Source organism: Pisolithus orientalis, assembly GCF_024613125.1.
Source record: "Pisolithus orientalis strain OTSU chromosome Unknown F5J12scaffold_3, whole genome shotgun sequence".
NCBI classification, from domain to species: Eukaryota; Fungi; Basidiomycota; class Agaricomycetes; order Boletales; family Pisolithaceae; genus Pisolithus; species Pisolithus orientalis.
The window spans coordinates 952460-970404 of record NW_026260784.1 but is presented as its reverse complement, the minus strand read 5'-3'; the positions used below and the strand labels follow the sequence as shown (position 1 = coordinate 970404).

At 50.8% G+C, this 17945-nt stretch overlaps 10 protein-coding genes across 10 annotated transcripts; 5 read left to right on the top strand and 5 right to left on the bottom strand.

The window, feature by feature from the left end:
* The first annotated feature begins 13 nt into the window (after positions 1 to 13).
* On the top strand, positions 14 to 1095 carry F5J12DRAFT_301741 (uncharacterized protein). The gene is made up of 5 exons (XM_051738813.1): positions 14 to 144; positions 204 to 442; positions 489 to 554; positions 607 to 804; positions 859 to 1095. The coding sequence occupies exons 1-5, from the start codon at positions 51 to 53 to the stop codon at positions 1033 to 1035; spliced, it is 774 nt and encodes a 257-aa protein (XP_051604229.1). The 5' UTR covers positions 14 to 50; the 3' UTR covers positions 1036 to 1095.
* On the top strand, positions 1086 to 3594 carry F5J12DRAFT_762455 (uncharacterized protein). The gene is made up of 5 exons (XM_051742143.1): positions 1086 to 2150; positions 2221 to 2467; positions 2517 to 2975; positions 3032 to 3148; positions 3203 to 3594. The coding sequence occupies exons 1-5, from the start codon at positions 1220 to 1222 to the stop codon at positions 3399 to 3401; spliced, it is 1953 nt and encodes a 650-aa protein (XP_051604228.1). The 5' UTR covers positions 1086 to 1219; the 3' UTR covers positions 3402 to 3594.
* Positions 3595 to 4606: 1012 nt separating this feature from the next.
* F5J12DRAFT_954185 (uncharacterized protein) lies at positions 4607 to 5520 on the top strand (the record flags this gene model as incomplete). Its single annotated transcript, XM_051749844.1, has 2 exons — positions 4607 to 4889; positions 4943 to 5520. 2 exons carry the CDS (start codon positions 4607 to 4609, stop codon positions 5356 to 5358), a joined length of 699 nt encoding a protein of 232 aa, XP_051604227.1. The 3' UTR covers positions 5359 to 5520.
* Positions 5521 to 5688: 168 nt separating this feature from the next.
* Positions 5689 to 7241, bottom strand: F5J12DRAFT_903072 (glycoprotease family-domain-containing protein; the record flags this gene model as incomplete). Its single annotated transcript, XM_051748358.1, has 8 exons — positions 5689 to 5822; positions 5874 to 5950; positions 6008 to 6546; positions 6604 to 6692; positions 6749 to 6830; positions 6884 to 6944; positions 6997 to 7126; positions 7184 to 7241. 8 exons carry the CDS (start codon positions 7239 to 7241, stop codon positions 5689 to 5691), a joined length of 1170 nt encoding a protein of 389 aa, XP_051604226.1.
* A 13-nt stretch (positions 7242 to 7254) lies between these two features.
* On the top strand, positions 7255 to 8101 carry F5J12DRAFT_801972 (ribosomal protein S7 domain-containing protein). Its single transcript, XM_051744389.1, has 2 exons — positions 7255 to 7920; positions 7971 to 8101. The coding sequence occupies exons 1-2, from the start codon at positions 7312 to 7314 to the stop codon at positions 7974 to 7976; spliced, it is 615 nt and encodes a 204-aa protein (XP_051604225.1). The 5' UTR covers positions 7255 to 7311; the 3' UTR covers positions 7977 to 8101.
* Positions 8102 to 8173: 72 nt separating this feature from the next.
* Positions 8174 to 9166, bottom strand: F5J12DRAFT_302070 (uncharacterized protein). The gene is made up of 2 exons (XM_051738814.1): positions 8899 to 9166; positions 8174 to 8838 (listed from the first exon to the last, which is right to left on the bottom strand). Exons 1-2 carry the CDS (start codon positions 9073 to 9075, stop codon positions 8314 to 8316), a joined length of 702 nt encoding a protein of 233 aa, XP_051604224.1. The 5' UTR covers positions 9076 to 9166; the 3' UTR covers positions 8174 to 8313.
* A 550-nt stretch (positions 9167 to 9716) lies between these two features.
* F5J12DRAFT_801967 (manganese superoxide dismutase) lies at positions 9717 to 10772 on the bottom strand. Its single transcript, XM_051744388.1, has 4 exons — positions 10446 to 10772; positions 10172 to 10362; positions 9974 to 10111; positions 9717 to 9918 (listed from the first exon to the last, which is right to left on the bottom strand). The coding sequence occupies exons 1-4, from the start codon at positions 10645 to 10647 to the stop codon at positions 9835 to 9837; spliced, it is 615 nt and encodes a 204-aa protein (XP_051604223.1). The 5' UTR covers positions 10648 to 10772; the 3' UTR covers positions 9717 to 9834.
* F5J12DRAFT_801957 (carnitine acetyl transferase) lies at positions 10753 to 14436 on the bottom strand. Its single transcript, XM_051744387.1, has 17 exons — positions 14273 to 14436; positions 14149 to 14204; positions 13710 to 14090; positions 13625 to 13642; positions 13493 to 13558; positions 13256 to 13436; positions 13139 to 13205; positions 12973 to 13082; positions 12624 to 12920; positions 12491 to 12570; positions 12147 to 12437; positions 11885 to 11996; positions 11721 to 11830; positions 11392 to 11670; positions 11111 to 11340; positions 10978 to 11052; positions 10753 to 10918 (listed from the first exon to the last, which is right to left on the bottom strand). The coding sequence occupies exons 3-17, from the start codon at positions 13961 to 13963 to the stop codon at positions 10890 to 10892; spliced, it is 2199 nt and encodes a 732-aa protein (XP_051604222.1). The 5' UTR covers positions 13964 to 14090; positions 14149 to 14204; positions 14273 to 14436; the 3' UTR covers positions 10753 to 10889.
* On the bottom strand, positions 14426 to 16105 carry F5J12DRAFT_801948 (DExH-box splicing factor binding site-domain-containing protein). The gene is made up of 2 exons (XM_051744386.1): positions 15702 to 16105; positions 14426 to 15599 (listed from the first exon to the last, which is right to left on the bottom strand). The coding sequence occupies exons 1-2, from the start codon at positions 16025 to 16027 to the stop codon at positions 14543 to 14545; spliced, it is 1383 nt and encodes a 460-aa protein (XP_051604221.1). The 5' UTR covers positions 16028 to 16105; the 3' UTR covers positions 14426 to 14542.
* F5J12DRAFT_801945 (uncharacterized protein) lies at positions 16089 to 17182 on the top strand (the record flags this gene model as incomplete). Its single annotated transcript, XM_051744385.1, has 3 exons — positions 16089 to 16482; positions 16537 to 16664; positions 16725 to 17182. Coding segments are annotated over exons 1-3 (646 nt in total), but the record flags the coding sequence as incomplete, so codon positions are not given.
* Positions 17183 to 17945: the final 763 nt, after the last annotated feature.

The following is a 17945-nucleotide window of genomic DNA, read 5'->3' as shown; positions in this document are numbered from 1 at the left end:
GTTGCCATTCCAACCCTAACCCAATTAGACACTAGCACTTGACACGACAAATGGCGCCGTGTCATCGCTGCTCACAGTCTCACAACTCACCACCACACGCTTTCTTACTGACGTGTCGCGGGTGTCATAGAAGCTGGCATCACAGTGAGTGCTCGGCGTTCAATCTCAACGTCCAAGTTCACGCCGGAGATCTTATCAATTAGGATGTCATATCCCCCCGGTGGAAGATAAAGAACTCATCCGCCGTATTCACGCCACTACTGCTGGAAACCAGGCGGAGGACTTAGCTGCGTGGTTATGCAAGCGATGCAAGAAACACAATGGCGATGGAAGTGATAACGCAGCAGCGTCCACAGCCATCATATCAAGTGGGATAACCAGTGCGACCAGTGCTTCACCGACGGTCGCGACTCCTTTGGAATTACCATCAGCGAAGAAATCTGTGCGCATAAATTCCTCCTTGAGGCCATTTACTGAACGCGTCGAAGGATATAATACAGGCGCCAGCTCCCCCACAGGATATTGATGTCGATACCAGCCGTAACAACAATGCTGTGCGCATGAATTCTTCTTTGGGCTTCAGCCGATTTATTGAACGTTTTAAAGGACGTAACGCACACACCAGCTCCCTCGCAGGATGTGGAAGTCGGTAACAGCCGTAACAACAACAATGATGATGATATTTACGGACCTCCTGTGGAGCGCCGTGTCATCCGTATTTTCCCCTCCCTAGCAGAAGAACTACGAGAAAAAACTCCAGCACAGAGAGATGTGATGTACAGTGGCCATCATGAAGCCAGCAAGGTTAGCTCCTAATGTTTGTTTATCGTCCTCATGATCTTTGAGCTGGCTCAGCAGGCTTCTTCAACATCAGTTCTCGAGGCTCGCCCAACAATTCACACAAGGAAAAGGTTCAAGACTAGAGCAAAAAAGTTTGAGGGCTCTTCTGAGGATGGTTGCCATCCATTCTTTTTTCTTATTGATGACTGGTTACGAGAACGTCGTCGTGATATTAGCGCCCGCCGTGTAGCATAATACCACTACCCCAGCTCAACCTGAGTACTATAGTGACTACTGAGCCAATGCAGCAGTTTGCGCAGTGTCCACTCTGTCGACGGCTTGCCTCATAGACGTCTCTGGTCACTTGACTACTAGTTGGTGCCCATCACGGTCACGGTGGTCTTGAGTCGACGAGTCTTTCGTGTGTTGCTACCACACCATGGCTGCTACTGTGGATCTGCCCAAGCTAACAGTCTCCCAACTAAAAGCACTATGCAAGGAACGGGGGATTACTGGCTACTCCAAGCTAGCAAAAGCCGCCCTTATCGAAAAGTTGGCGGCGAGTTCCAATGTATCATCAAAAACATCATCGACGGAGCAGTCTGGCCTATCACATGGCTCTCTCGCATCTTCCACAGCTCAGAACGTGGCAGAACGCACGGTCATTGGCGCAAGCGATAGCGGTGAAGTGTCTAGAAGGCAGTCGTCACAGGGTCGTACCGTCAGGCAGCTTTCCCCACACCAGACTTCGCCGATCGGGTCTGGTTTTTCGGTTCACCGAGGCCCTCCCGATCCCTGCGGGTCATCTCTCGCTGCTCAAAAAACATCCCAGGACTGTGTGCCTAGCAGACGCCCTGCGCATACAGCTGCACCACTTGGCCAAAAGCGTGTCAGGATCAGCTCACCCTCTCAATACCACACCACTCCAGAGCACAATCCAACCCCAACTGTCCAGCATACTGTTATTGAGCCCCTGCCTGCTTTGCCCAAAAAGAGCGAAACGTCCTTTGTAGTCAAGACCAATTCACGTGAACTGAGTGTTACCGCAAGCAGGACTCGCAGTCTTCCGGCACGAGCAAAGGGAGCTGGTCGCTTCAAACCGCTAACCATTCTTGGCCCACAAAGTTTAGGCGAAACACCTCTCACAAAGCGCCAACAAGATTCTCAAATCGGTGCAGTACCGAGGTCTGGAACCGTGTTTTGTTCCCTACCAGGCATGACTTCGACTCCACCGACTCTTGTAAGCATATCATTACTGCCCAATATTTCCGAAAGAAGGCAGGCGCACCGTTGGGCGGTTATTTTTAGTGGTCTTGATGATAATGAAAGGCAAGTTTGCTCTTTCGTATCCAGAACATTCCACTATGCAGGTAAGAAATTACACCCGTGTGCGCCTATCGTTTAATTGCGTCGCCACACGTTGGAAACGATTGTCTATAGTTTACCTCTCCGCGACGCATATACTCGAAAGGAAACACCACGGGGACCTCCTGGACGCAATATTCCGAAAGTATTCAAAAGACACGACGAATATGTGGCCGTACCTCCGGTCTCGCGAACGCGAAATTTTTCAAAGGCGTCGAGCGTTCAAGGAGTCGTTCCTTGGCAGATTACTTTCTTTTGATCCGCTTACTGAGCGACTTTGGGGATGTCCAGATCATGATCGCCAGGTGGAGATCGCCCTTCGGTGGATCAGTCCCATGGGATATCTTATAATGCAATGGATACTAACCGAGCGTCAGATTTGTCCTCACTAGAGTGTGGTTCGCGGTATCTTTGGGTGCATATGGTCACAATTCCTTCGCTCTGATGACCAGCCGCGTCGTGGATGCCAGAGAAGTGCTAAAGGGAGAAGTTTGGCAGATCCGGACTCGGAACGGAAACTCCACAGAGAGCTTTTATGTGCTTGAAGCCACTTGCGAAGTTATCGGTCACCCACCGATGCCTAAGTCTTCTAATTTGACTGAAAAACATTCCCTTCGCGTGGATTGGTACGCGTATGTTGACTGTCGATTGTCGTGTTCATCCTCTATCGGAACATGCCTGCTTGATCATGTCCATTGGTCGGACCGAGAAGAATATAGCTGGGGCATCAGCAAAGTATGGTTACACCGTACCTCTAGAGAGGGATATATGGGTTATGCTAAAAGGTGTGTCGCTGAGAGGTACATTTTGGCCAGCGTGGTGGCGAACGGGTAATGCCAGACCTCTTTCCCTTCGAAAGCACTTACTCTTGACATTTTTTCCCCAGCGTCAGTGGAAGGTGGATGTCGACCACCTCTATGGCCCAAGAGTTTGCCGGGTTTCCAGGTTGCGGCACCATTCCCTCGAGACCAAAAGCACCATCCCTGAACATGTATCTTCCATCGTACGCCCCGTCATCCTTTAATAGAACACTTTCGTAGTTGACTTCTTCACGCAGGCATCACTATGTCGAAAGTGTGCACTTCACGACCTCCACAAAAGAGCACCTACATTCTGCTCTAGCAGTTGTACAGACTCCTGCGAGAGAGTACTACATCTTGAACGACAACGGCATGCATGTTGGATGCGAGGAAGAGGGTGTCGCGGATGTATGGGCGGAGATCCTCCAATGTGATAACAAAGGGCGGCCCTCGTAACGTGAGCAGTCGTTCAAAAGTGATACATCCGATACTGGCCTTGAGGCGACCTCTTTCCTAGTGGATAGAGTGTGGCTCTGGATTCAGAAGTGAAAACCACTTGCCAATATAAAGCGAGATTGCCTACACCGCACTCAAATGTTTTTGTGTTGCGTGACCACTCACCTTTGTTATACTAGGCGGGGAGCTAGGGGAGGCCCCAAAGCGTTTCGAAGTAGACTCTGCTTCTACCGTTGACCTCTTCGACAATAAGAAGCAGAACAGTTTGGAACTTGAAAGAGCATGCTTAGTGTCTTCCAGAAAATAACACCAGTGTCTGAATCCACGGAATCTTTACGGTTTCAACACTTTGCCGGTTCGCACTCACCCACTGAGCACGCTTCCCTACGGAAATGATATGCATACAGAACTAATGACCACCGAACTGTTGTTGAGAAGCATGTTGTCCCTTGTTGAGAGTACGTTTGAAAGTTTTCACTGTGATCTTGCTGCGATCGGCACTTTGCATAAGTTGTCAGTCTCGATCGTGTCTTTTTTTCGGCTGTGTTGACGACCACGTGCCACGGTCCCTCGTTGACACCGAAAGGTCTCAGGCCATCTGCAAAACTACCCGAGGGGATGAGCAGTGTATGGATGCCTCCGTTTGGACGTGACTTGTCGTAACCAAGTCATAACGCTCCCTTCGCGCTCGGTAAAACACTTATTGGCCAATGAGAGGGCTTGCTCAAGTACGAAAGGCTTGTCAACAGCCGTGTCGCGTAGCTGTTTCCCAGATGCAGTCACTGATACCCGCGGGCAGACTGCCGCAGATATACTGTGAGTAACGGTCAGTGTGGTCGACCACTGCCCCCTCTGCACTACTGGTGATTCAAGTATTCATCCCCAAACAGTTCCGACAGTGTCGTCGTCATGTAACAGTTGGTGCGCAGCTCGGAGGCACAACGGCGGCAACTTCTTCCGGCGATGGTAATCCGCGATGTCATTACGTAGTGTGAATTCGCCGTTCCGCCCGTGGTTGTACTTAGCCACAGTACCTCTATGCGGCACTTCACATTTGTCACAGCCAAGTGGCAAAGCCCTGCCGTTATTCTGCGGCCTCAAAATATATAAAAGGGTCTCATCCAAGGGCTAGTAAGTCCTCACCCATCTTCCCCCGTTGCACGGCTTGGCTTGGCTGGTTTATTCTCCACGCGATCATTGTCATCATGACCCATAATGAATTGTGGTTGTCCTACCACCAGGTGTCGCGTTCCAACAAGCCGGTAACCGCTCAGCTCATCGAGCTCGAGTTCCAGAATCAGAAGCTCGTGGACCTCGAGGACGTCCTCGAGCACTTGTTCCATCAGGGTTTCATTGAGGCCAAGTACAGACCTGTCGCATTCTGGGAGAATCACGAAGGTCAACGTGTTCATGGGACGCATGTAGTGGAAGAGTTGTTGAAGAACGGCGTCGGGAAGTGTTCTCAGACTGCTCTCCGTCTTGTCATTGGTAAATCATCTGTTCGACCGTCTTGACTAGCGTGTTAACGCTCGCCCCTTAAGCCGATACTCCTCCCGCGCTTTGGTTCAGCTACCACTACCTTCACAACCCCTCAGCTCCAGCAGTTACCCAGCGCGTCAAGCTTGGCACCCCGCAAACGAAGCTTGAGCTGATTGCTCACCTTACCAACCACATCTTTGCTAGTGGATACCTCGCTCCCCATCTGAGAACTAAAGTTTACTGGCAAGGATCCTGTGGAAGGAGGATTGAAGAGTATGAACACCTTGAGCATCTCCTCTGCGCCGGCGATGGGGTATCTGAGACTGCGTGTTTGCGTCTGGTCATCGGTCGGTTTCCTTTCTTCATTTGCGTTATCCCAATGTCTTACTGTGATCCGCAGATCGACAGGCAGGCCATTGCCTTCACAGATGCATTGCACCGTGTTCGCCGTGTCATTAGGAGGATGGTCCACTTGTGATGTCTACAATGATTACTGCATTGCTGGAGGCATGCTTGTACTTGGCTTTGCTACTAGTTAGGTGTGTCATACAGGTACTTGAGTGGTAATGATGATCCGCTTTGATGACGAATGTGGACGTATCGAAGTTCCATGGTAGTTGTAAGTGTGCATCGCTGGCAATCTTTAGTTTCGCGATAAAACGTTTGGAGGCTAGACCAGACGATCAAGGTGTGATGGGATATGAGAAACCCAGAAATGCTTGATTGGAGGGACTAACTTGTCGACCTCTGTACCGTTGGAATAGCTTGACACAATTTTCATGCGGTTCACTGTCTACAAGGACCACGTCTAAGCCGGAATGCGTGAGTTCACATCTGGGATAGTACTAATATCCCATTTCGCCCGTAGGTCGATGGAGTAGTCATCGTGGTCTCCAGCAAGGAACCTATGCATTGCAGCCCATCCGATCATCACTGCATTGTCTAGAAAACAAGCTTAGTTTCGTTGTTTCCCACTTTCAGAAGATATATCACCTGTACAGAGCTCTGGTGGTGGAAAGACGAGATCTATCTTCGCGTCTGGACTGTAGCTATCCAATGCTGCACGCAACCTACGAGGAATATGTAAAAATGGTGCCAGGTGCGCTAATAGGTAAGAATTAGCTTGCCTGGTTCTCAGGAACAAATTACTTGCCACGCCGCCGCTCACCACGACGTGACGTGGGTTGATATTTCGCAACGAGAGTTTCTCGAGCCCTAGTGTGAGCTTCTCGCACAACTGTTGAGCAGCCGCGTCCTGAAAAGCGCGGGCAAGTGCAACACGATGGCCCTCCGTAAGAGGCACTTGGGTACTGGCTAGATATCGCTCTATTGAAGAATGCAGACAGCTGTACGAGAAGGCAAGCTTCCCCGGCATAGGGACGGGAAATGAGCCAACGTCCGGGACGTCACCGATGTCCTTGCGGCAGAAATCTTCAAGGGCTGCTCCGGGACCCTTTGTGCCCCATGAGAGTGCCAACATACGAGCCACCTTGTCAAATGAACGGCCCACGCTTTCGTCCGCGGTCGTAGCAAGAATCTCGAAAGACGTTTTCGATGTTGCGAGGAGGAGCAGAGTGTGACCACCGGATATCAGCAGTGTGAGGAATGGAAACTCTGGTATTTGGTCAACTGGCGCGGTCAGTAATGGCGTCAAAGCATGCGCTTGCTGACAGGTATTAAAATGAGATACTTGGTGATAATGGTCAACGATTCACGGACTGACCATGTGATGAACACCAACCATTGGTTTGTTAAGGGCAGCAGCAAGGGACTTCGCTGCATTGGACCCAACGCTGAGGCAACCTCCGATCCCTGAAAGCTGAACGTAAGCTCTTCGTTAAGATAGTCCGGTTCCCATGGCTGCTTGCCTGGTCCCCTGGTAAATGCAATCCCATCCACATCCTGCATTGTAAGTTTCGCATTCTCGAGTGCCCTGCGTACGGCGCCCGGCTGTAAACTGTGTTCATATCAACGAAGCGCTTTTAAATTATGAGTACTCTGACCATGTTACGTTGGTGTGCTTCGATCGCAACAGTAGGATGGATTCCACCGAAACCCTCGTGTCTTGTAGAATACCAACCTTCAGCGCGAACAAAATTTTGAACGAACAACATACAAATCATGCTGTTTCACGACAATGTTCGAGAGTATCTGACGGGACGAGGTAACCACTGCAGCACAGGTATCGTCGGCTGAGCTTTCCAGAGCTAATACCGTGAACAATGTACGCCTGCATAGTCGGAACGCTGTCCAAGGTTTCAGATGAATTTGCCCGAACGAACGGAGCTACACTGTGCACGTACACTGACTCAGGTGTAATCCACGCTGGTGCCACGGAGCCAGCCCAATGACCGTCGTCATAACTTGACCAACACCGAAATTTTGCACCGCCACCGTGTCACATCACTGTACTCACCGCCAGCCACGCACGATGAACGTTCGCAATTTGGCCGTGTCAGCCTTGCAAGCCGCCAAATTCACAGCCAGGCGCACAAGGGCGTCGCCATTTTCACCTGGAATTGTTGCGGGCGCCGTCGTCGCACGGCATGCTAGCTCATCTGCAGACAGAGAAACTCTTGCAAAGTCCGCAGAATTGCTTGATGCACTCGTGGGCTCGACTACGGGTCTTAACCTCAGTGACATACCCTATGGAGAACCAGCCCCGCAGGCATCACAGACATCGGGACAGTCGACAAGCCCGGCTCTCCCTTCTGGCACCGTGGATGACCCTCTCGCTCAAATGTTTATTCCCCCCGCCAACGACCCCCTGCTCGACTACCTCACGTCCGCACTCCTGAAAAACGGTCGCCGTGCAAAAGCCGCACGCCTTGTCTCACGGACACTGCTTCATATCCACACCTCGACGAGGGCACCGCCCCTGCCCATCGTACGAGAAGCGATATTGACTGCATCACCAGCAGTGAAGCTCGGCTCTCACAAATACGGGACGAAATCACTGCAAGTTCCCTACGCCTTGACCGAGAAACAACGTGTACACGCAGGAGTTAAGGCTGTTTTGGCAGCGAGCGAATCGAGGCCTGGAAAGTCTGTGGACATCAGATTGGCTAGGGAACTGATCGGAGTACTACAGGGTGAAAGCAAAGCGATCGTGGAGAAGGAGAGGTTGCACAAGCTAGCCATGGTAAACAGGTGAGTTGACCTACCCGACCGTCTGTTGTCTTAGTTTCTCATATTCTGTGAAGGGGTAACGTAGGTTTGAGACGATAGACACGATGCCATCTTTCCCCGCTGTCACTATACCATAATTCCTCCTCTGCTGCATCATTATTTCATACTGCTTGACGTACAGCGCTCGCTCTGGTGGTGAGGGTAGTAGACGATATATCCGTATACATGGGTGGCTATTAATTAATGAGGGCATATCGTATACTCGGGTATCAATCGAGGGTCAACCCTCTTGCAAAATTCACGTTCAAAAGACCCATGGAATCATCCTCCACCTCACTCGCTGGCTCCACTCTTCCCAATCTCTTCCAAAAGTCGTGTGTAGTGCGCGGTCCTCGCGAAGACACCTCTCCCCCATCATTATGCACGAGACGATCACTAAGGCACTCCAGAACGGTGCCCACAGTTTATATCCAATAGGGCAATGGTACATCATGGACCCTTGCGTGCCGTAGACGAGCGTAATTCCAGCAAGTGAGAACATAGCGCCCGTGTATGAGGGGTGCCGCACGAGGGCATATGGGCCAGACGTGACCAGTTTGTGATTTGGAAGAATTGCGAACTCGAACGTGAATAGTCGTCCAAGTGTCCGGTAGCACGATATACGAATGTACATCCCGATGCCAGCCAGGACGCACCCAAGAAATGCGAGGGGGGTAAGCTCGAGTTTTTCGACACACGTACTGGCGAGTAACGTGCTTTCCGCCATCCGTGCGGTAAGTCGCACGACGATCAGAGCTATTTCAGCGACGCCGGCGAACATATAAGAAAACTTTGTTTATTGCGCTTGTCAACCGCGAAGAAAAATTTAGCGGGGAAGGGGAGAACATACCTGCATCGTGAACTTCATGATGCCAACTGCCTTCTTCTCTACCACAGATACCCTACGCCTTTCTTCCTCGGTAGGAGGGGGGTTAGGTGGGGTAATGGTGACGCGTTGAGCGCATGTTGCACCTAATACCCCTACAAGCCGGAGAAGTAGTCCAGTTGTGGTGGCAGACCTCACCATATCTTGGAGAAATCCTCAGCACTTTGGGAAGGAAGAAAAGAAGGGTGACGATCAGATATTTTCGGTCCACGGCTTACGGGTATTTAAGCACGAATCCGCGGATGGCACTCACCGTTTGCAATTGAGGAGGACAACTCAAAAGGACCGTCCACGGATGTCCCACACTTGGCCGTCCCTAGTTTATGGTGAGACATGTACGCCCACACACTAGAACGAAGTTGAGATTTACAAAGTCATTTCACCACACTTGGGAAGTTAACGGCACATATTTGATTAGACGTCTGACCTTCATCTGTACAGCCGAGGGCTGCCGCCATCAGTGACGATTCCGCCTGGAGAAAGCCAAAGTTAGGTTTTTCTCCGCCCCGACAGGTTTGGTTTAAGTTGGGACCTATACACATGGTCAGCCAGGTCAACATGTTTTAAATTTGACATGCGGCCTACTAATAGTAATAGTTAAATTTTCGATCGCAGCTAGTGTCGGATTGGTTGTTATTTCCATGGAACAACTATCTCTTCTCAGGGCCAAATGGCTTGTTTAAGTACTATTTTTCGCTGTCAAGGACCACGTGGTGACTTGCAGCAATGACAAGCGGCGTCGTATTTAGTTAGATACTGATGCTTGGAACTTTACCAGAAGAATCAGGTGTTCTAATACGCAACAGATGATTGCCACTGTGTAATGAGGTACATACATGGGCAGTAACTTTACACATTCCACTCTTTTAAATGCTTCCTCGAAGGTAAATGCCCACGAACCTACAACTTGGAGCCGCCAACAGCCTCAAGGTATCGCCTCTCAGCTTCCTCGAAGTTGATGACGTTCCAAATGGCCTTCAGATACTTTGCACGGAGGCCGTGAGTTTATACAGACTTAAGGTAGGGTAAATGTACTCACGTCAACCTTCACATTGAGATATTGGAGGTAGAAGGCGTGCTCCCAAATGTCAACACCGATGATAGGTACGTGGGAAAGGAGGGGGTCTTGGTTCGCCGTGGTGACAACCTCGAGACGCTTGGAAGATGGGTTCAATCCCTGCCGAGACAACCAGATAATAAACGTATGATCGACTTGTCAAAGTGGGTGGGAACGTACAAGCCAACCCCAACCTGAACCTTGAATCGCAGCGGTGGTGGTGTTGAACTCGGTTATTAAGGTCTCAAGAGAACCAAAGGTGGAAATGATGGCCTCCTTCAGGGGACCCTCTCTCAAGACACCACCGACACCCTTGCCCTCGACGGCAGAGGGAGCGAGGTTCGTCCAAAAGAGCGAGTGGTTGATGTGACCTGTGGCAACCGATTACGGGAGATGATAAGACGGCAAGATCAGCCCATCGTTTACTCGTCACGATCGGAGGACGGATACGTACCACCACCATTGAAACGAAGCGCAGCCTGGAGGGCAATGCGCTCCTTGGGGGTCGATGCCTTTGTGTAGGCAGCCTCTGCTGCGTTGAGCGCGTTGACGTAGGTCTGGTGATGCTTGGTGTGGTGGAGTGTCATGATCTGGCTCGAGATGTAGGGCTCGAGGGCATCGTAAGCGTAGGGGAGAGGGGGCAGAGTGTGAGTCATGTCGATCGTCAACGAGCTGTTGCTGATGATTGCGAAGAAGAGAGAAGAGCGATGGGCGCACAGAAAGTCACATCATAACTGATATCATTCGTTTATCTGAGTTGTCTCTTATTTTGCCTTGGATGTCTACCCATCACACGATATCTGCGTGATCATTCGTGCTCATATACGCCGCCGCTGCCGCCGTACAAAACAATATACAACCATCCAGTACACAGGTATTCCTTACAACGCAGTCGCTATCAGTATTCGGACAATGGTAACACTTTCCCTGGTGTCATGACCGTGAGCCTGACTCAGCTCCTGGGGTATCAGATTAGAAAGACGAACCAATATTAGCATGAGCGCTCCGCTTGCGGCCGCCAAGGAGTTCTATATCTCCGGTGTCAAAGAAAGAATATCCCGCTGGAGTACACCACTGTGAGAGATCGCCACCACACAGCATCACTACGGCCGGACGTACCCATGGTGTCTTCATAGTCACCGTCGGCCGCATCTTCCGAATCCTTAGTTGCACCATTGATAGGCCTGCCGGTCTTCGAATCTCGGAGCACTCCAGAGTGGTCGACAAACGGCGCTGGACGTTCGTTGGCAGACAAATACAACTGAACAAGCACACGCTGAATTTCCAACAGGTAACTTTGCAGCGTGTCTAAGAACCTCCGGGTCTGCAGATGCTTCGAAGCTGCGACGCTTTCCGTGGTGTTGGAGAGAGCCTATATAACAATCGCGAGTGTGACTTACACGCTTATTCCATTCTCCTTGATGATGTACCCAATACCATATCCATCCGCAGCAACGGGGCCGAAGCCAAACAAGCGGAGCGCCGGGTTTCCGCAGTTCGAAGTGGAAAGTATAGACGTACTTAGAAGACTCCAGCCAGGGTCTGCAAAGATGGAAGGCAGCGGTGGGGTTGGCACCTCGTCCTCAATCACGTCACCATCTGGAACCGGGTCCTCAGGGCGCAGATTAAGATCTCCGTCGTGTTGGCGTTGGTGCAAGCAGTATAGTGCGTAAAGGTGCCTAAAACGGAAGTCTGATCCCACTGCTTATCACTAAGAGGAGGAACTAACCTATCTTGACCTAGACCCTGACTACATTCCTTGGTCAGAGCAACATGACCCTCGCAAGCTTTGCGTAAGGCATTGACTTTCTCCTCATTCGACGCCTCGGAGTAGAATACCTGACAGAAGAGCAACCCGTGAGAATTACATGATGATAATCAAATTCTACAGACCTTGGTAAATTCTACGCTAAGCGGCTGTACTGTTCGAATGGCTTCCGTACGTCCGTGCAGGAAAGCCTTGGTCATGGCAGCCTCGTAAATACATTCTGTTCTCCCTTTCAAACTTGTCAGCGTGGTTTCGTAGGGTGAAAGAACTGGCTGCGCCTACCATAGAGCCCAAAATAAGCAGCTTGAAATGCCATTTGTACAAATGCGTCAGGACTGAAACCGTGGCTAGGTAATAAAATTCTTCCCGTATCCCCTGAATTCCAACGCTTGGCAATCATTCTGGCAAATCAAATCACTCAAACGAGTCTCCGCAAAGCGGATGCCAACACGAATAGGTGGGGTCATCGTCCATATGAGCTTGACCGGCGCCGTGTCGTACTCATGAGCAGGCGATTGAATGGGGCTTGTAGTGGCATGTTTGCCGTCGGTAGCCAGTTTCTCCGGCTTATATGATCTAGCATGAGGAGACAGGGGAGCATGGAAGAGGGTCGGTGCTGAAGGGTTGATTGATCGGGCAAGCAACATCAGGCCTTCCGTAAAGACGTCAGCAGCAAACCTGAAACAGATTGTGTCAGTACACTGAAATTGTGTCCGCCAGCGAACCAAGACCTGAGGACGGTATGGCCATCAACACCAGTGTGCTCAAAGTTAATACCCGCTGCACCGTCAGCGCAAACAATTATCTGAAGCTGTGTGCCGCATTGGATCAGCAGGAGTTTCTCAGATCAAGCTAGCAGCAGACCTTGTCATACCACCTGTTAGTACACGTCCCAACTTGAACTCCCTCCCTCAAATCATATGTCCCGCACAGGAAATTCGAGCACAGCGCTGCAAGATCTTCGTTTGATCCGGGCTTATTGGCTTGCGCTCCACCATCAGTGCGAGCAGGCGCAGCATCATCAAGGCAGACGACAAATAAGGCATCATCTACGAGACTCAGGCACGCGGCGTTAGTTCGGTCTTCTGCAAGGGTGTGCCGCAACGTTGACCATGTTTTCCTGTTCTCCGTAGTCAGAACGCCAATAGCGTTGCGAGCAACCTGCGGCACGAGTTAGAAGGGAATTTCCTCGTAGGATAGCTACAGGAGGCACCTCAGTGATGGGGGTCTTGTCCGCGTCTCTCACGATAGCCTGAAGGTTTCGGAGCACTTCTCTTTCTGTTAGCAGTGGACGATTATCGTCGTCGAGAACGTCGAACCAGTCTACGTTTCCAGAACTCAGAAATACTTCAAAACTGTGATTTGTTACGGGGGCTCACAGAACTGTCCTCGCCGGAGTACTACAATGTGACGTGCCTCCTCGTTAACGACCATTTTACATCCCTTCTGTAACAGCATCAATGACGCACGTCTAACGGTGATGAGAGGAGCATTACGTCTGTGGGTATCCTGGCAGTGCCAAACAGCCGAGTATATTGATCCATGTCAAGTGGACGACCGCGAACGGTGTCAGGGTTCAGCAATTCGTGTCGGAGATCATGTATGAAGCCGAGCGATGAGATGATAAGTGCTGCCGCGCGAGGCAACTGGGATCCGCGGTCCGGCATGGGGTCGTTCCTGCCAAAGACATTGTTCAGATCACAGTATTAAGTGAGGGTATTATAGTATCTTACTCTAACACGAAGAAGGGGTTAAGCGAGAGGACGACTGGGTCACTCTGCAATAGGTAGCTCTCATACCTGAGCGACAGACACAGCAACAGCGATCAGCTTCAACCAGGACCATGAAGCCATTTGAAACCTCACCAAAAGTCCTCAATATAGCTGTTGCGGGGAAACAGGGGGGTTAAGTCGTGATGAAATTTCTGATACTCTGAGCCTTCTGACACACCTTGCTCGACTCGCTGCCCACTGTATCAGACGCTCCTGGAGTTGCGGACCTTCTCCTTCGAGGAAGCGTTGTACCGCGCGAGTAGTTGCAGCATGTTCACGATCGTCTTGTAATCCGCGCAGTGCTTTCAAGTAACGCTTGCAGGTATCTTCCAGCGGTGGAATGGGGAGCTTTGGTAGCTTGTCCTGGTTGGCAAATGTCCGACCTGGGGATGGGGTTGTTGGGTGGAATGTCGTCCCTGAGTTGGCCAACATGGTTGCGGATCATGCAATGAGGATGATTTGAGGAGGGGGTAGCTATGTCATATTGAATCCCCTTATATTGCTGCCCTGTGGCCCGGCCGCTGAGCAAGCTGGGATTGGAAGGTGCGGATCTAAGTGACTGGTAGTAGGAGTGACGATTGTCCACATGAGCTCCACTTCAAGTTGAATGGACATACAGCGGAATAGTGGGCTGCTCTTTCTACGCTCAATCTCCGGCTTTTGCATTGTCTTAGTGAGCGTGAATCGTACTTGAACTAGTTATACGACCGCTGAATTTTCTGTCGATCTTCTGAGTGTTAGAAGTTCGATGACTGCTGGCATGTGATTCAGTCATCTCTGACCGTCAGTCCGATCTGCAATCCTTGCGATCTTTGTTTGCCAATTAGAGTATGGCTGGTTGCCAGCTTGGCAATGGTGACTAGTCCACGGGGATCCCACAGTTTGATAAAATCATCACATTCGACCTCTTGGCAGCTATTAGCAAAGTAGTTGGGTAAGGAAGTAGACCGGGATATTTGAGGGATGAAACAGCCCAAGTCTACGTATACAGATAGCTATCATTCGCCGTAGTTACCGACGTCCATCCCTGCGACTGTGTCTGTTGCGGTCGCTATCTTCGCGGTAGTCTTTCCGCCGTCGCGACTCATAATCTCGTTCATCCCGCTCCCTCCTCTCGCGGTCGCGGTACCCATTGCCCCCCCGTTTATCCTTCTCCCGGTCGTCATAATCTCTCCTTCCGTCACGGTCACTTCTCTCACTATAATCCCTGTCGTACCGACTCCGACTCCTCGCGTATTCGTCTCCGGCTCTCCCAGGTGGAGATCTGGAAGCCCTTCTGGAAACCGTGCCAGACCTACTGCTACCACTCTCTTCTCGTCCGTCCTTCCTCACAACTGGAATATAACGTCTATCCTTGGATTTCCTCTGGTGCTTTCCCGATCCGTCGTTAAGACTCTCTTGCTCCTTAGCACCAATACCGAGCAGAGCGGGTCGTGCTTGAGGTAGATATGGCTCTACAAGGCCATGTTTTTTCCCCTTGTCCGACTTCGATGCTGCTGTTCCCTCCGTCCAACCCATACCACGGAGCATGGCAACTCCGAAAGCGGACACAGGAACCCGAGCGTAGTCTTCTGCAGTTGCACAATCTGGCAATGCATCAACGTCTTGGAGGAGTGCGTCGGTTTCAGTGACGGCTGGAATAGGGATGGCATCAATATCAACTGAAGAACCGTCCTCTCCAGCAAGGAGTGCTCGGATCGCCCTTTGATCTTCTGTCTCTTCTACCTCCATGCTATGTTCGTCTGTGCTTTCCGTAACTGCCGTAGTCGTGGTTCCTGTCTGTTCCACGACCCCTTCGCTAGGCCCTATTTTTTCCCGTTTGCTAACTTGCAGTCCGACCAACTGTGGTCCTGAGTTGATAGTATCCCTCGTTCCAAGCCCTCCTACACTTCCATCTGCACCAGTGGTAGCACGGGCTGAATCTGGAACAAAGATAGAGCGAGAACGTAGGGTGTTTGACTGGGCAGCAGCGCGGCGCTTTCGAGCTGCCTCCCGCCAGTCCGGGTTTGGCAAAGAGGGTATGACTAGCGACGCAGGTACTGGAGCCTTGCTTTTCTTGTTACTTGCACTATAGGAGGACCCAATGCAGAACAGACCGATTTGTGCGCATGTGAACACTTTCGTGAGCTCAATCTCACGGGAACATAGAGTAGGATGAGAGCCAACGCACCGCTGGACACTGAACTGATCGAACTCGGTAATAAGGTCCTCCTCGACACTTGTACCATCATCGTCACTTGCATCGTCGAGTTCTCCTCCACCATTACCACGAGTAGTTCCATCTTTTGAAAACACTATGCCAGTTTCACCGTCATCGTCCGACCCCTCTCGTGAAGTTGCCAGCGGGCTTCCTGTGGCAGAACTTGCACCGGCTAGAAGACGGGGGAGAGCCGGCACCTTGAACTGGCCATCAGACTCTGGTCCCGTTGATGAAGGCCGAGACAGATCTGGGGTTGGCCGCCGAACTGTAAACGAGACCTTGGATGTTGCAGACATACAGTCGCTAGCAAGTCCAACGGGAGACACACATCCTCACTGCCAAGTCACGTGCCTCTCTCTGACTGATCCCCTCCCTCCAGCCTCCGTTGAATTATTTCAACGTCAACCAAATGGCGGTCACCAGTGCACTGACTCGGTTGACTCGGCATACGCAGTGCTGGAGGCAGGCAACCCGTGCCTACCTTTGCACGTCGGCATTTTACCCGGACATTCTCAAATATCCTGTTCCACGACGTCGGACACCTTCGTACGTCTTTCGACTGCCTCGAAAAATGAATGGAATGCCCGGTACATGCACTCGCCCGATGTCCTCACAAGCTCCAAAAATCCCTGCATCTCGCGCAGAAGTTCAGACATTACCGACGCCGCAGGAACTAGAAGATGCTGAAATGGAGGCTGATATAATACCCGAAGATCAAGTGCAGCTCATGCTCACGGATCGTGCTGCGCAGGTACGTAGGTGTTTACAACGTCATACACATCGAAGGTAGTTACGTCCGCTTCAGCAATTAAGATTAATTTCCTCTCGGGAAGGGAATTCACAGGCGGCTGTTCGCATTTCCGTCGACTCGGGAGGGTGTCACGGATTTCAGTATAAAATTGAACTTGCAACTCAACGCGACCCTGGAGATTAGTGAGTGTCTTTGTACACCTGTACACACGGTTTCGTGCGACCGCATTACCCTGTTTTTAGTCATTTAGTCCATCCCAGCATTCAACCTTCCAACGTGTACATCGACCCAATATCCCTTTCTATGATCAATGGTTCGACCGTTGACTTTGCTACGGAACTCATAGGTAGCTCCTTTCGAGTAGTTGATAACCCTCGTGCAAAGGGCGGGTGTGGGTGCGGGGTAAGCTGGGAGATGAAATAGTCGTCGGTGGAGTTCTGTATCAAATCCACTTGGTCGTGGAGCGCACCGTGCTACTACCCTAGTTCAAATTCGTAAGTAATCGATTTGAATCACTGTTTGTAATTTGAGTTTGTAATGTTTGTCGCATACAGCTACCCATGTCATATAGTCGTTGGTACGTTTCTTAATCCCACACTACCAGCGTAGTAGTGTCGCAGACCAACGGTGTGCGAAACCGCTGGGGTGTTTGGCACACGGTAGAGCCTAACTCCAGTCTTGTTCTCAATTATTAATTGTCAGAGATACACCGTTGCGCCGCCTACTTGCGGATTCGAATGCAAGATCTCGGGACTGGCTTATTCTTATCGGGAGCTCTGTGCCATTCAATTCCACCGGTCAGAAAGCTGAAACTTCCGCATCGAATTACATCTACTGGTGCCAGCCTGGAATCGTTTTCCCGCCCAGTCAGGTTAACACCTCTCAATAGATTTGGCTCGTATAAGTATCAGTGTTGGAGCCCGTCGCTCGGTCGCTTAGGTTCGCCAGAATGTCTTTCAAACTCAATCCACCCTTCGGTGCTGAGTAGTTGGGTTCCTCCTTCACCCCGACTATCTACTGCAAGTGAGGAAGCAATTCGACAAGAAAGAAATCACTAATGAGCAACTACGTGTGTTGGAAGATAAAGCCATTGCGGGGACTCTGCGCTTGCAGAGGGGTGTCGGTATCAAGGCCTTCACAGACGGCGGATACACCTCAGTGACGAGATGATATGTTGTCAGCTGTGTAACTGAGTGCTTTGCTGGCTTGTTTGGGCATCACATATCCGTCCTAAAAACTGCCATGGAAGAGTATTGCATTATCTTCTAGGTTCTATGACGAGTTCTTCGATCACCTTCAAGGCTTTACAGGTATGCAATGGCCAGATCTGGACATCGTCCAGCTGACTGTTGTACCGAAATCCACAATCCACCAGCTGAAAATTTCAAGGTAGGCCACTCAGAAGTACTGCAAGTGGTCCGCTGATAACAGCATTCTCGTAGACATACGTTCCCTATACTAAG